This window comes from Eupeodes corollae, chromosome 3, assembly GCF_945859685.1.
Source record: "Eupeodes corollae chromosome 3, idEupCoro1.1, whole genome shotgun sequence".
In the NCBI taxonomy this organism is placed as follows: Eukaryota; Metazoa; Arthropoda; class Insecta; order Diptera; family Syrphidae; genus Eupeodes; species Eupeodes corollae.
In genome coordinates, this window is record NC_079149.1 from 52,165,257 (window position 1) to 52,178,969 (window position 13,713).

General features: G+C 31.8%; 1 protein-coding gene across 3 annotated transcripts in view; it reads left to right on the forward strand.

The window, feature by feature from the left end:
- Positions 1-13,713, forward strand: part of LOC129952461 (rap guanine nucleotide exchange factor 4) — a 225,633-nt gene that overhangs the window by 32,792 nt on the left and 179,128 nt on the right. For all 3 annotated transcript variants that reach the window (XM_056065049.1, XM_056065047.1, XM_056065048.1), the window contains exon 2: positions 383-1,107. In XM_056065049.1, the coding sequence (XP_055921024.1) occupies positions 1,073-1,107 (35 nt within the window). In that variant the 5' untranslated portion in view covers positions 383-1,072. The remainder of the gene's footprint in view (positions 1-382; positions 1,108-13,713) is intronic.

Below are 13,713 nucleotides of genomic sequence, written 5' to 3' on the forward strand. Positions count from 1 at the left end.
ATGGCATGCTATATTCTATTCAGGTACCTAGGTAAGTAGCTAGGTACTTTTGTGTCACTAAAAGCACATACACAAAAACTTGTCTCAAATCTCACTGATTTAATCACCAACGAGCGTCAAGTCAAGGCCAAAGGATATCTAACAAAAACGATATTCCCAATTCAACTAACATGCTCCTACATACCTAAACTAAATTTCATATGCTATAGATTATACACCTTTAAGCTTTTTCTCGTGCATGTTATTTTGTGTGGTGTGTTCTGTTTATGTGTGTGTGTTTGTTGACTGCCTGGTTATGTTCTATTTTGGCTTCTCACATTTACAGGTCATCTGGTTTTGTAATTAAAAATAACGATTATTTTTGTTTTGTTCTATTTTCTAGGTAAAGGACATCCTGCGAGACAAAGTGGCACATCCTTAAGTAGTCCACTCCAAAGTGAAAAAGTAGTCTTCTCAAAGTTCTGCCAACACGATTTAACCAGGATCCAGAACACAAGTTTGTCTGCTTAACGATAACACGACATAATCAACAACAAAAGCAACAGCAACAGAGTGTATTTTAGATAGAGTAGATTAAAGGATAGGAATGAGAGTCCTTAGAATATCAAAAGGCGTCAGGATTCTATCTCAAGTGAATATCAATATTGTTTTGCAAAGGGAAACAATTCAAAAGGTGCGGACAATGAAAAGTGGCAAGCTCGAATGACTGCTCGTGTACCACTAGGCCAGCTCCTGCTCCAGCTGTATTATTTTTTTGTTTAACATTTTGAATAAACAATATACATAAACCGCCTCAATTGGAGGCTTCTTTGGTCCTTGATGAAGGCTCACCACTTAATTTGCTGCTACGAAGCAAGCATCGAACACAACAAGGAATAGGTATACTTTCAATTTCGTTTTTGTTGTTCGTGCGAGGAATACATTTTCAAGACAACAAAAAAGAGGATACCCAAAGCAAAGTTTCGTCATCGTCATCGTCCTCGTTGTCGTAGCTGCCGCCCCTCAGACTGACCTTTATTTCGTTTATTGCCAAAAGTTGGCAAACAAACCGCATATATAATCAAACAAAAAGATGGCGATGGAATGGATTACGGCCATTGACAAAAGGTAATGTCAACATTTAGTGAAACGAAATATCTTTATATTTGAAAAGTAGAAGTTATGTATAAGTATACGAGTAATTCTGGGAAGGATAAATGTTTTATGTTTTATTCCCTGGAACTTTGCAGTCTCAACTAGAAGTTAATTGGCGCCCGGTTTAAAACCCTTAAAGACTTAAAAATCATGTATGGCATCTTATGTATCTACGTTGTAAGTAAAGTGGGACTTAAATCAAATGTCTATATACATATGTGCGTATGAGTATGTTGAAGACATAAGTTATGCTTAAATTTATGTTTTAGGGATCTGCCTTCAAACTATTGTGAAATGGGTTAATTGAACTAAAAATGGTTTGAATTGTTTTGATTACATTTCTGCGTTTTAATCTTAAGTTTTTCTTAACATTTATTGAAATTTTGTATTTTTGTATTTAATATTTATTAGATAATGTTTGTTGCATCATATGCTCGAGTCAGAGGTCTTAAAACTTTCTTGAAGCTAGACGAAAATGTATTAAAATTTTAAATATTTCCAGCCTAATAAATTACTTTACTAACTTAATTAAAACTAAACTGTCAAAGCGCTTAAATTTGCACCTTTGAACAAACGACTTGAATTAATTACAACTACTTTAGTAATTCTTAATCTTATTGGATTAAAAAGTTAAGCTTATCTCTGTATTTGTTAGTGATGGCCTTTTAAACGATAAAAATCAGAGTAAGTTGCTGATGTTCCACCAACTCACTATTTTAAAATTGTTGAACAATTTGCGTGTTCGACGAACAAAAATAAAGAATAATAAGGAATTTCAATGGTATTTTAGAAACACAGGGTCCGACAGCGAGGTATTTAAGGTTAGACAAAAATTGTCGAACTCTTATTTTTCAACAAAACTCAAATTTTATTTGTGAATGTATCAACGTATTTAAAAGTTGCCATAGCAAAACCAGTCAAAAGAAATACACAAATATCCATTTTTGTCAAAACACTACCGCAGAAGTTGTGAGAAGTTCTGCATACTCCTCTGAAGCATTTTACGTGGAACTTACTGAATGTCCTGGGTTATTGTCTCACTTAGGGCTTTGAGTGTACTTGGTTTGTTTGTATATACTCTTACCTTAAGATATCATTATAAAAAGTAAAGATCGAGGGGGCCATTCCACATCTCCTCGCAATGAAATCACACCTTCAGGGCATGTTTCTCTTTAAAAAACCATTGTTGCTCTTGATGTATGCCAAGTTGCCTTATCCTTTTGAAACCATATAGAATTCTAGTGGTGGTCCTTTTAATTTTGGCAAAAAAAAACACGCAGCATCTGATAGTAAGGAACTGAGTACACAGTGAAGTTGAGGGCCATTTTCACGAAAAAAGTAATGGACCAATAATGAAGTGTCAACTAATGCCAAACCAACAAATTACTTTGAGACTGTAAATATGTCGTTCATTGAACTCTTTCAAGTTGTCAAAGGCCCAATAACAGAAGTTTTGTTCATTAACCACTCCTGATAAATGTGTGTGGACTTCGTCGCTCATTATTAAAGATTTCCAACATTGCGTATACAAACCTCATCCTTCTACTGTATTCGGTTGGTTTTGCTGAAATTCTTGAACAACCATCTTCTTAAATGAGTAAAATGCAAACCAAAGTGCAAAATTCTCCAAACCGAGTTGTCTGACATCCCTAGACCCCTAGTTTGACATACAGCTGATCAACGAAGGCTGGCTTCAACTACTTGATGCACTCTTTCAACATTTTCTTAAGTCTTAACTGTTTGGTCATCTCCTTGCTCAGTTCCAAGTCTCAAAGAACCAGGTCTGTAAAAGCTATTCAAGCAATTCATGGTCATATTAAATTTTGGAACACTATCGAGGCCACCAACATTATCTATGTTTAAATGATTCAACGGCCCGTTTCATTAAACGTGCTGTAAACAAACACACCAAGCGAAATTGAACACATCTCGCTGTTCCATCCTGTAGTTTCGTATTGTGCTGAAGACTTTAATAGTATTTGCCTTGGGTATCGATTACTATTTTTGTTAAGGATTTTTTAATAAGAATTCTTTGGGCAGCTGTTTCCTTTAGAGTTGTCATAAAAAAACAACAAACTGGTTATCAACAACCTATTGAAGTTGTTTAAACTCACTAAAAAATTGAGGACTATTTTGTGGTCTCCGTTAGAAAAACTTAAGCTCATAGCAAAGTTTAAGTGGATCAATTAGCATTTAGGACAGATTAGTGATTTGAAGAATGGAATCAGCGTGCGTCGTCGCTTAAAAATAACCATCAATATTGCTACTGAGCCCGAAGTGACGTTAACTCAGTTTTGGTGATTCCTTGTAGGTTTTCGAATCAGGAGTACCCCAAACAACAAAACAACATTTTCTGTATAAAGATATATTTTCATGTTCTTAAAGTTCTGCTAACACAAGAACTTAAGCCTCTTACCTGCAATGTCGTGTGTACGCCAATTGCCTCCTGCAAATAAAACTGATCCGGATTTTCAGAGAAAAATCATCTTCAGTGCGAAGAGATCTTTTTTCACGTGTAGTGTTGGGGCTTGGAAAATCCAAGAATGATTGTTCAAAATGCTTTCAGCTAGTGTCAATAAAGTGTCATCGTTTCAATCGGTTTTTGGGTTAGTGATTGCTGGCGATTTATTGGACCTTTATTATTTGAAAATTTGGCAGAAAGTACGTTTTTTTTTAATTTAGCAAGGGTAGATTAAATACGGGTCTGATAGTCATCGTGATTACAGGAGTGATATTCAAGTACAAAAAAATGTCATAAATCTAAAAATGACCTCATTGACAAAAAATTACCTAATTGGAAATAAACGAAATATCATCATAGCTAAAGGACTGTTTGTCTTTAAAAGTCATCAGCTATGTCAACTGCAATTCAGAAGAATTATACGTAGGCTTTAACCTATAAACAGAGCTCCCAGATTAGATTCGATAACTCCTAAGCCCAACATAAAGTTTATTTGTATCCTTTTTGAACAGGAAAGGAACATCTATGCCCTAGAGACTCACTAGCTTCTAAATGAATGTTGTCAGAACACTAATCAAAATCACACCAAATAAATTCGTATTGGAAGTTTATTTTAGAACCTCTGTGTTGTGGTTCAATTAAAACAAGAATCCAATTAGCAAAGCTAGAACCACAATACCCCGAAATGTGCTAGTTAAAAGTCTCATCCGTCTGCTTTAGAAACCAATAGGTCGGTATACTTTATGCAATTCTCAGGTATTACCATGAAATAATTAAGACTGGCTAGCAAGGGAATGTTTTCCTCTTTCACTAAAATTAAACATCCTATCCAATTTATTATTGAACATAGGTATCCTCAAAGCTTTAAAGTCCGACTTTGGTAAGTGGACCTTTTGAAATTGGTTCCACAGGTGGTGGCGGGCTATAATATGTTTTCAAACAGAAGACACAAATTAATGTCTGAATTATAAAACAGGAGGGATTTATATTTTTGTTTTTGACTTAAACATGTGGTTTTGGTATAATGATACAAACTTGTTTTGTATTCATATAAAATGTTAATATTTAGGTCCTTATAAGCCAAAAGGGTTTTTCTTATTTATGTGTGTGTTTTCTTAAATGTTTTTTTTTGTATTTTTATTTTTGTCTTGTTTGTAAAACAGTTGAACAGAAGAGAGGAAAATATTATCATTTGAGCTTGTCATGTTCAAGCATTGTGCTTTTGTAATTTATTACGAAAACCTTGTTGGGAATTATAACCATCATAAACATTCATAAGTATATGTTCGTAAAGAAATACATTTTCAAAAAAAGTGTATAAAATCTCTCCCAAAACGACCATCATCGGATGGATGTATTTATTTATTGGAAAGATAAAGCTGCCGTCATTAGAAACAGAAAAGGAGCCCTTGTCATTTTCATGTTCATGTTGTCATTTATGCCAATTGGTTTGCCCTTATGTTTATTCCCCACCAAACCCCTTCCTAATATATTTGTCTTTTCGTGGAAAGAGCCACAAATAAGGGTAAAATCAGCAGATCTTTTTTTGGTAGAAGTAACATACTTAAAAGGTCATAAGAGATAAGCAGAGTTATAGATGATTTAAGGTCTGGGGTTTAAAAAAGAAAATTAGAAACTGTCAGAAAATGTTCGATTATTATTGAAAGGAACATTGAAATCTACGCATAGAGCAGGAAACCAGCAGCCATACTTACTGTTTTGTCAAATATTTTTTCATTAACCAGCTTTATTTAAATAACTCTATATTAATTGGTATACAATTTCAGCCAATTTATTTGACCAGTTTATACTAATTTTTCAAAATCTCAGAAATGTCTGTATTTTAAGGGTTTTTTAATTGGCGCGGGTAAGTTTTGGCACCCCGTGGTGGCTATTTTGTTTTGGTGATATTTTTATTGTATTGTATTGTATTGTATTTATTGTAGCAGAATATTCTTACATTTTTTCTTAAACTATATTGCACAATTTACAGAGTTACGGTATAAATCTACCTTACTACTGACAAATAATAAATTTTTTAATACAAGTAATGAAAAGCAACTAACAGTATATTGAAGGAAAAGCTACATAAAAACCTTCATTAAATTGTTTTGAGGATTTAGAGAGGAGAAGGGTGGGCGGTGAGGTATTTAAATCAAACCCAACTTAAAGTTTTACATATATTCATTATATGGTAAATAGTTAACAAATGGATTAATAAATAAATAAACAATTAAATAAATAAATATATAAACAAAATTAAATAAATAAATAACAAAATATATATAAGACAGTTCAAAAAACAAACAAAGAAAAAAAAAAGAAAAATTAATAGTAAATAAATTAATGAACAAACAATAATAAACAAAAAAATAATAAATAAACAAAAAATCAAATAAATTAAATAAATTAAACAAATAATTGATAAATAAATTAATAAATTAGCTATCAAATAAATAAATAAATAAATAATGAAATATATAAATAGATAAATAAATAAATAAATAAATAAATAAATAAATAAATAAATAAATAAATAAATAAATAAATAGTAAATAAGTTAATAAATAAATTAATAGATAAAGAATAAATAAATAGAAAAATAATAATAAATAACTAAATTTAAAGTAAATTATAAAATTAATATCACAAATCAGTCTTAAAAGGAAAATAAGAAAAAAGAACGAAAATGTACTTTCAATAATAATTATATATAACTAAGAAGCTAGGTTTGAAATCAATATGTTATCTGAAGATAAACAAGATAAATTATAGCGTACATTGATTTTGTCAATTCTTTGCAGAACTGGTTCTATGTTTGACATAGCGTGAAGTTCAGCTGTTGAAAACGACCATGGAAGCTTCAGAATCATTTTTAAAACTTTATTTTGAGCTATTTGAAGTCTACGAATATGGCTTTTTGCACATATCCCCCAACACGGTGAACCATAAAACATAATTGCTTGAAAAACTGCTTTAAATATCAGGAGCTTATTATCATTACTCAGTTTAGATTTGCGGTTTATGAATGGATAAAGAGTTTTGATAGTTATATTAACCTTCTTGATTACTTCTTGTACATGCAAGCCAAAAGTTAAAGTTTTATCTAAATGAACTCCAAGATACTTAGCACTTGAACGCCATTCTGTACTTATTCCACCAACTTGAAGATTATTGCTTGGCAAGAAACAGGCTTTTCTTTTTCTTGAGAAAAAGATAGCCTGAGTCTTTGAGGCATTTATTTTTATCTTCCAATCAAACAAATAATCTTGAACTACATTAAGAGCAGATTGCAGATTTGTTTCAATAATGAAACCAACTGAATCTGATGAAAAGATACAAGTATCGTCAGCGAATGTAGCTTTATCACAGTTTGTTAAACATGGAAAGTCGTAGGTAAAGATAGTGTATAAGATTGGACCTAGCACCGAGCCTTGAGGTACACCTGCCATGATATTGTAAGATTCAGAAGACCAATTATTTATTGAAACCTTAAACTTCCTTTCAGACAGAAAGGATTGAATGGTCTTTATAAGGTACATTGGGAAATTGAGTCTTAAAAGTTTGTGTAATAATGCATTATGCCAAACAGTATCAAATGCTTTTTCAATGTCAAGGAGTACCATGCCCGTACTTTTACCCATTCTAAAATTATTTTTAATGTGTTTGGTAATTCGATGAACTTGATGTACTGTGCTGTGGTGAGCCCTAAAGCCAAATTGCTCAAGCGGTAAAATATTATTTCTAGTTACTTGAGACACAAGTTTACTTTTTAGAATCTGTTCGAAACATTTGCTTAGTGAGCTTAATAAACTTATTGGTCTATAATTGCTTGGTGAATTTGCACTTTTACCAGGCTTCAAAATGGGTATTATTTTGGCTGTTTTCCAAACATTAGGAAAGTAGCTCACCTTCAAACAACAGTTAAATAAGAGTTGTAAGAACTTAATTCCCGATTTTGGCAAATTCCTTAAATACAAATTTTTAATACCATCAAAACCCGCAGATTTTCTTGTTTTAAGTGCCATAAGTACATCTTTGACGTCTTGAAATGAAACATGCCCATAAATATCATTTGCAGTACTTGAGTTTATAAAATTGATTGAGTCACTGACCACTGACTCAACTGTAGTATTACAAGGGATACCTGTAGTAGTCAAATGGTTTACATAAAAGGTTTCAGCCAAGGCATTCGCTTTTTCAACACTTGAAATCATTACATTATTCCCAACTTTGAAAGCTGGAATATACGTATTTTTCTTTTTGATTATTTTGACTAAATTCCAAAAAGGTTTACTCCCTTTGTCTAATCTCTGTAATTTTTGATTCCATGCTTGGTTCCTATAAGCTAAAATTGAATCCTTTATTAAGATATTAAGTACCTTAACTTCTGAATTATAATGAGGGTCTCTTGTTCTTATCCATTTTCTTCGGTTGCTATTCCGAGTTTTTATTAGACGTAAAATGTTAGGTGGTAATAAGTTGGCCCTGTCATGACATAATATTTGTTTTTTAGGAACTGAAATGTCAACACTTTCTTCAACAGCAGTCGTGAAACAAGAAACTGCAAAGTCTATTTGTTGCTGATCGACAACATCGATTGAAGGTGCATGTATACATGTCAACTTGGATCTAATTTCATTTTTATATCTAGACCAATTAGCATTTTTAATGTCTAATATTTCATTTTCGTTTTCCATAGGTGAATCAAAAGATTTTATAAGAACAGGTAAATGATCTGAACTAAGCTCGTTTATGACCATAGGTTGGTTAAAAAGATTAGGCATATTACTTAAATAAAAATCTAAAGTTGATGGGTTTGATCTATTATTAGTAGGATAGTAAGTTGGGTGAGGAGGGTACAAAATTTCAAATTGATGCCTGGAGTTAAGGCTAGCAAGAATATTACCCCATGTATTTGCTCTTAGACAACCCCAACTTCTATGCCTACAATTAAAATCACCCCCAATAAGATATTTATCATTTATACCTATCATCTTTCTCAAGTCGTTATTCAAATGAAAACGTTTTTCCGCACTAGCTGAACCTCCCGGAAAATAAACAGAAAATATTTTTAATGCACTTCCATTAGCAAAAGGTATTTTAATTCCCAAGTTTTGAATTATTTTTGTATTTACAATTGGAATTAATTCATGATATTTTTATATTTTTCAAAAGACCGAACTCAGATCAGAACCATACTCTTTGTTATTGCTTCGTAGTTTGAACCTTACACAAATAAATAAATTAGGTGGCACAACAGTGCATAGGCTCTAGTGACTTACAACTTTCATTCAAGGGATGAAGGGGACCTACAGTTCTTATGCCGAACATGAACTCAAGTTTAAGAAAGTACATTTGATGGCAAGAATTCTTCGCAAGAGGCAGTACTCATGAATAAAGCTTAAGGTGGCATAGGTGATTCGACCCAAGACCTAAGGCATTTACCATCATTTCATGGCTAGGACCGTTTAGACCTACGAGCAACTTGAATCGGACAACAATTTAGGGCAAACAATCGTAGGCTTTACAATTAAAGAATTAATTGTTTTTACTGAAATTAAAAACATACATTTATACGACCTCTATGGTTCATGCAACATGATGGGCTATGCCACACAATTTTTTATCGAAGTTGTCTCTTTGATAGGTGTGATTTTTGCTGAGTTTTGTTCGCTATATCATAATGAATAAAGTTGATCAAATGTATTACCAAAATGATGGTTCGTTTCACATGGCACAACGAAAAAATTAATTTAATAAATCAAACCTTTTGTGTGCTGATTATCTAGCGTCAAGGAGCTATGGATGGCGTGGCCTCAAGCCAGCCGTTGAATCGACTTGTCCAAAATTATTTTTAAAACATAAGGGAAAAGTCTTATCTTTATAATAATACTACAGTCTTGTTCATAACAATAAACTTTAGGCGTTTTGTTTCTTCTAAAAAACTAAACGTCTAAAAAACACACTTAGCTTCTTTTTCTGAACATATGACAAAAAAAACAGCGTGTAACAACGACATCAAATAACGTTTGACTTACAGATAATAACATAAAATATGTACAAAAAATTATTAGTTTTTTAAGTATCGCAATTGAAAAAATGTGAAAAACAAGTTTAACCAAAATATGTCTTGAACCATTAATAGTTTTAATTTTATTTCCATAAATCAAAAGAGCTGAAAATAAATATTTCGCCGTCAAATATTTACAAAAAATAATAATAAAAGGCTACACAAACATCAACTTGATTATGAATTTTACACATTTTGAAAATAAATAAAGTACGAATAATATAAAATATTTTTGTTAAAATTTTATTTAATTCTTAGTAATATTCAATAGACAATATTGTTTTAACAAAAATAAGAGCCCTAGTTCTTCTAAAAACACTATTAAATTCATGTAACGGCTAAAATATCTTTTCAGAAATCAGTTTGATTTTAATTTTTTTCCTTTTGGCATATGCATATTTTTAAGGTCATCAATAGAAAGTTATCAATAAAGTGCATCACAACTTCCTTCATTATTATAATAGAACTCTTGGGTACTCTTTTTGAATGAAATCTATACTGAGAATTACTTTTGCATATATTTTTTTCATAAATTAAACAACTTATTCAGCTTTGTTAAAATTCGTCAAATAATTCACATTTATTTTACTTCTTTAATATTAAACATAAATTAAATGCTACAACTCAATTTTAATCTAAAGGATTGGAAAAGAAAAATTTAATTTCCCGTGTCTACGTAACAGACACCTGAAATTGAAACGTGACATAAAATATAAAATGATCTTACCGAACACCCAGATTTAAAAATTGTACTATCATTCCGCACGTTTTAATATCATCCCTCGGCCCCAAAATAATTGCTTAAATAGCCGAAAAGTTTAATGCTATCAATAAAACTAATGATAGATAATTACGTTTTATGTCAAAAGGACCAAAAGGAAATAAAATTATTTTATTGCTCACTATATAATATGTACTATATAGTGACATCCTTAACCTATAAAACTAGGTCTATACAAGGAATATAGTTACGTATGTTACCATAAGCAGCACGTATTCTCATTTTGACATAAAATATGTCTACGATAACATTTATATTAGATATTACCACCGACATCATGAGAATGATAAGACCTATCATTCTTATATGTATGTCAAACATAATTACAACTTTTGCTTCTATCCAACTCACCGGTCGTTACGACACCGCCGCGCTGCGCCGCCGGCCGCTGTGCCTTCCACGTCAATAAAATTCAATGCAAATAATTGAGAAACTTATCCGATTCGGTTGTACATAGCAAATTAATTAACACAACATTCCTTACGGGGGTCTTTTGTTTCAGCTTAAGTTAGGTAACATAACCTAGATATCTCGCACACAGTATCTCTCGTTATGTGCGCAAATTCCTACGTAATCTTTATACTCTTATGTATGGCATTTGATTTGTATTAAGGACACGTCTTTGTCCCTCAAACCATAATTTCGTAAAATTGATGCTTTTAATGGTGAAACTTTCCAAAAAGCCACCCATATTATCGGAGTCATAAAAGAAGACAATTATTCCAGCAGACAATATCGTCCAAAATGAAACGTTCAACCCTGAGATAGTTCGCTTTGAAGGAAACTAAAAAAGTGCTTTGATGATGATGCTTATGGTTTACTTGGAAGTGAGCTTATAGTTGAAGTAAATTACTCAGTAGATTAATATGGTTCCATGTTCTCTTATCTAAGGACAATGTGTTCTTGCCTTTCATAATCATAAACAATGAGTTTTAGACTAAGCTGATTAGAGTTACTATTTCAATGTGCAATGTGATTGTGTGGTAATGTGCTTGTGAAGGTTTGATTAAAAATGTTTAGTATTTGTTTTAAGGGGAACCCCAATGGCCTCTTGCATTATAGGTAGCTATACTAGAGGCTAAGCTAGCAGCAGAAACCATTCTACACGTAGAATGATTTGCTCTCGATTTTGCTAGAGGGTGTGAACTTTGCGATACCTGTTGAAAACTTTACGTGAATTATGTGTTGTAAGCTATTTTTGCTAACTTTCAATGTCATACTGAATTGGTTTTGTTCAAGTCTGTAGCCGAGAGTAGGGATTGTAAGCCATATTGCAGTTTCAATTAAAAAAAAAACATCTCAAGGGTGTCAAAACAAATTGGCTAGGTCGATGTCGTCAACATTTTTTTTAAAGACTCATGTTCACTTCCAAAAATTATATTTCTCTGTTTACAATATTGTTCTAATTCGTTTTGAAAACACCAGGCACGCTTTATTATAAACGGGCATTAAATCACGCTTCAAGACTGCTGCTATTCTGAGCAGCCATAATATAGCCTTTTAATTAACAGTCGTAATAAGGTTAGATGTTTTGTGTTATTTTTCGTATTGTTTTTTTTGGTTTTTAACTTCCCATAGGAAGTTATTGTAATGAGTCCGACTTGTCAAATTGAAAAACTTGACATTTTTCAAGGTCCCTACCTTAGAGTCGAAATAAAAGATTTGTAGAAAGCGTGTGTACGTACGTTTGTACGCACGTACATCTGTACGACCGTACGTTCACGACGTTGTTTTCGTCGTCCATAGCTCAAGAACCAGAAAAGATAACTACTTCAAATAAATTTTTTTATATAGATAATAAGGCAGATAGATGCAGAACAGGCTCTCAAGAAAATTTCGTTCGTGTTTTTTTTACCATAGCAGTTTAAAAAAAAGAGAAAAATTTGGTTAACCCTAAATGTCTTACGAACCAAAAACGCTAGAGACTTGCATTAAATTAAATTTTGTACAATATTTTGTAACGTGATATCATACAAGTATATTTTTTGAAAAAAATCCAACTAACGGTTTTTTATAAATCAACAAAACTGGAAAAAATTTGTCACCTCGAAAATCTTACAAAACAATTTTGTACAACGAAAAATAATGTTTTTAACATCTGGTAAAATTTTGATAAAAATCAAATTGACAGTTTTTTTTATAAAAAATAAAAAAACCTAAAAAACAATACTTTTACTTTGTAAAAATTTACTTTCGACTGAAATAACTTTTCAAAAATTAAAAATATTGTCTTCAAATTTTTTATTTCGCAGAAAATATTGTTTTCGATATTCAGTATTTTTTTTTATACAAATTTAACACTTCGTTTTTTTTTTCAGTAAAAATAAAATCTACAAAAAATAGTACGCAAAAACAAGATTCTCAAACTAAACAATTTATTTAGAAGAAAAATATTGTTAGTAATTTTAAAATTTTTAAGGATAATTCACCTAACAACTTTTCAATTTTCTTTGTATTTTCACCTGTGAATTTTCCTTTGAATGGACAACTCTAACCTCAAATGCTTAATTCCATTCAGGAATTTTGTCCAATGATAAAAATTCTAAATAATTCCAATGATTGGTTTTAATGACGAAAATCGATGATAGCTATAACTGCTACTGATACTGATAGTATTCATACTGCTTCTCCTAAACTAGAAGTCGGCAGTGGTCATTTACTATTCAATAAGATTTGATATTGATTAACATGAGAATAAGCACATATCTGAAACACCCTGTGAAAACTTTATCAGAAATAGACGTTTTTAGGAAAACTTTTGCTTGCCATACCGCAATGAAATTCGAACTCAATAACATTATGACTTTGCAAAAGTGTAGGTATACACATATCTCCAAGTCTCTAGCTATTATCCAAGGGGCACTTTAAAGAAGGATTCCATCACCAAGGAAAACAAAAAAGAGAGAAAGTTCAATATGTCCCAGTCAGACTATAAAGGTGCGTCTTATATAGTGATGGCTGATGCTGATACTGTTAAGTGCCTCCATCATCATGATTTCCACATATGTATGTATGTACGCATGTATGCTACTCGTATATCCATACATGAACTACACTACTCATTCGAGGATTTACGTGGTTTAATGCTGATGGCAGCTATAAGTTGAAAGGATCTCATCGGGAGTGTACAGCATCGTCATTGCGCTATGAATTATTCATACAATTTAATGCATGATGGTAGGGCTTTGTGGGCTAAATATTCCAATTGTGGGTGGTAGAAGTGCGGTTGTCGTTGAAGGGGCAAAGGGGAGGGGTCTCTTATTT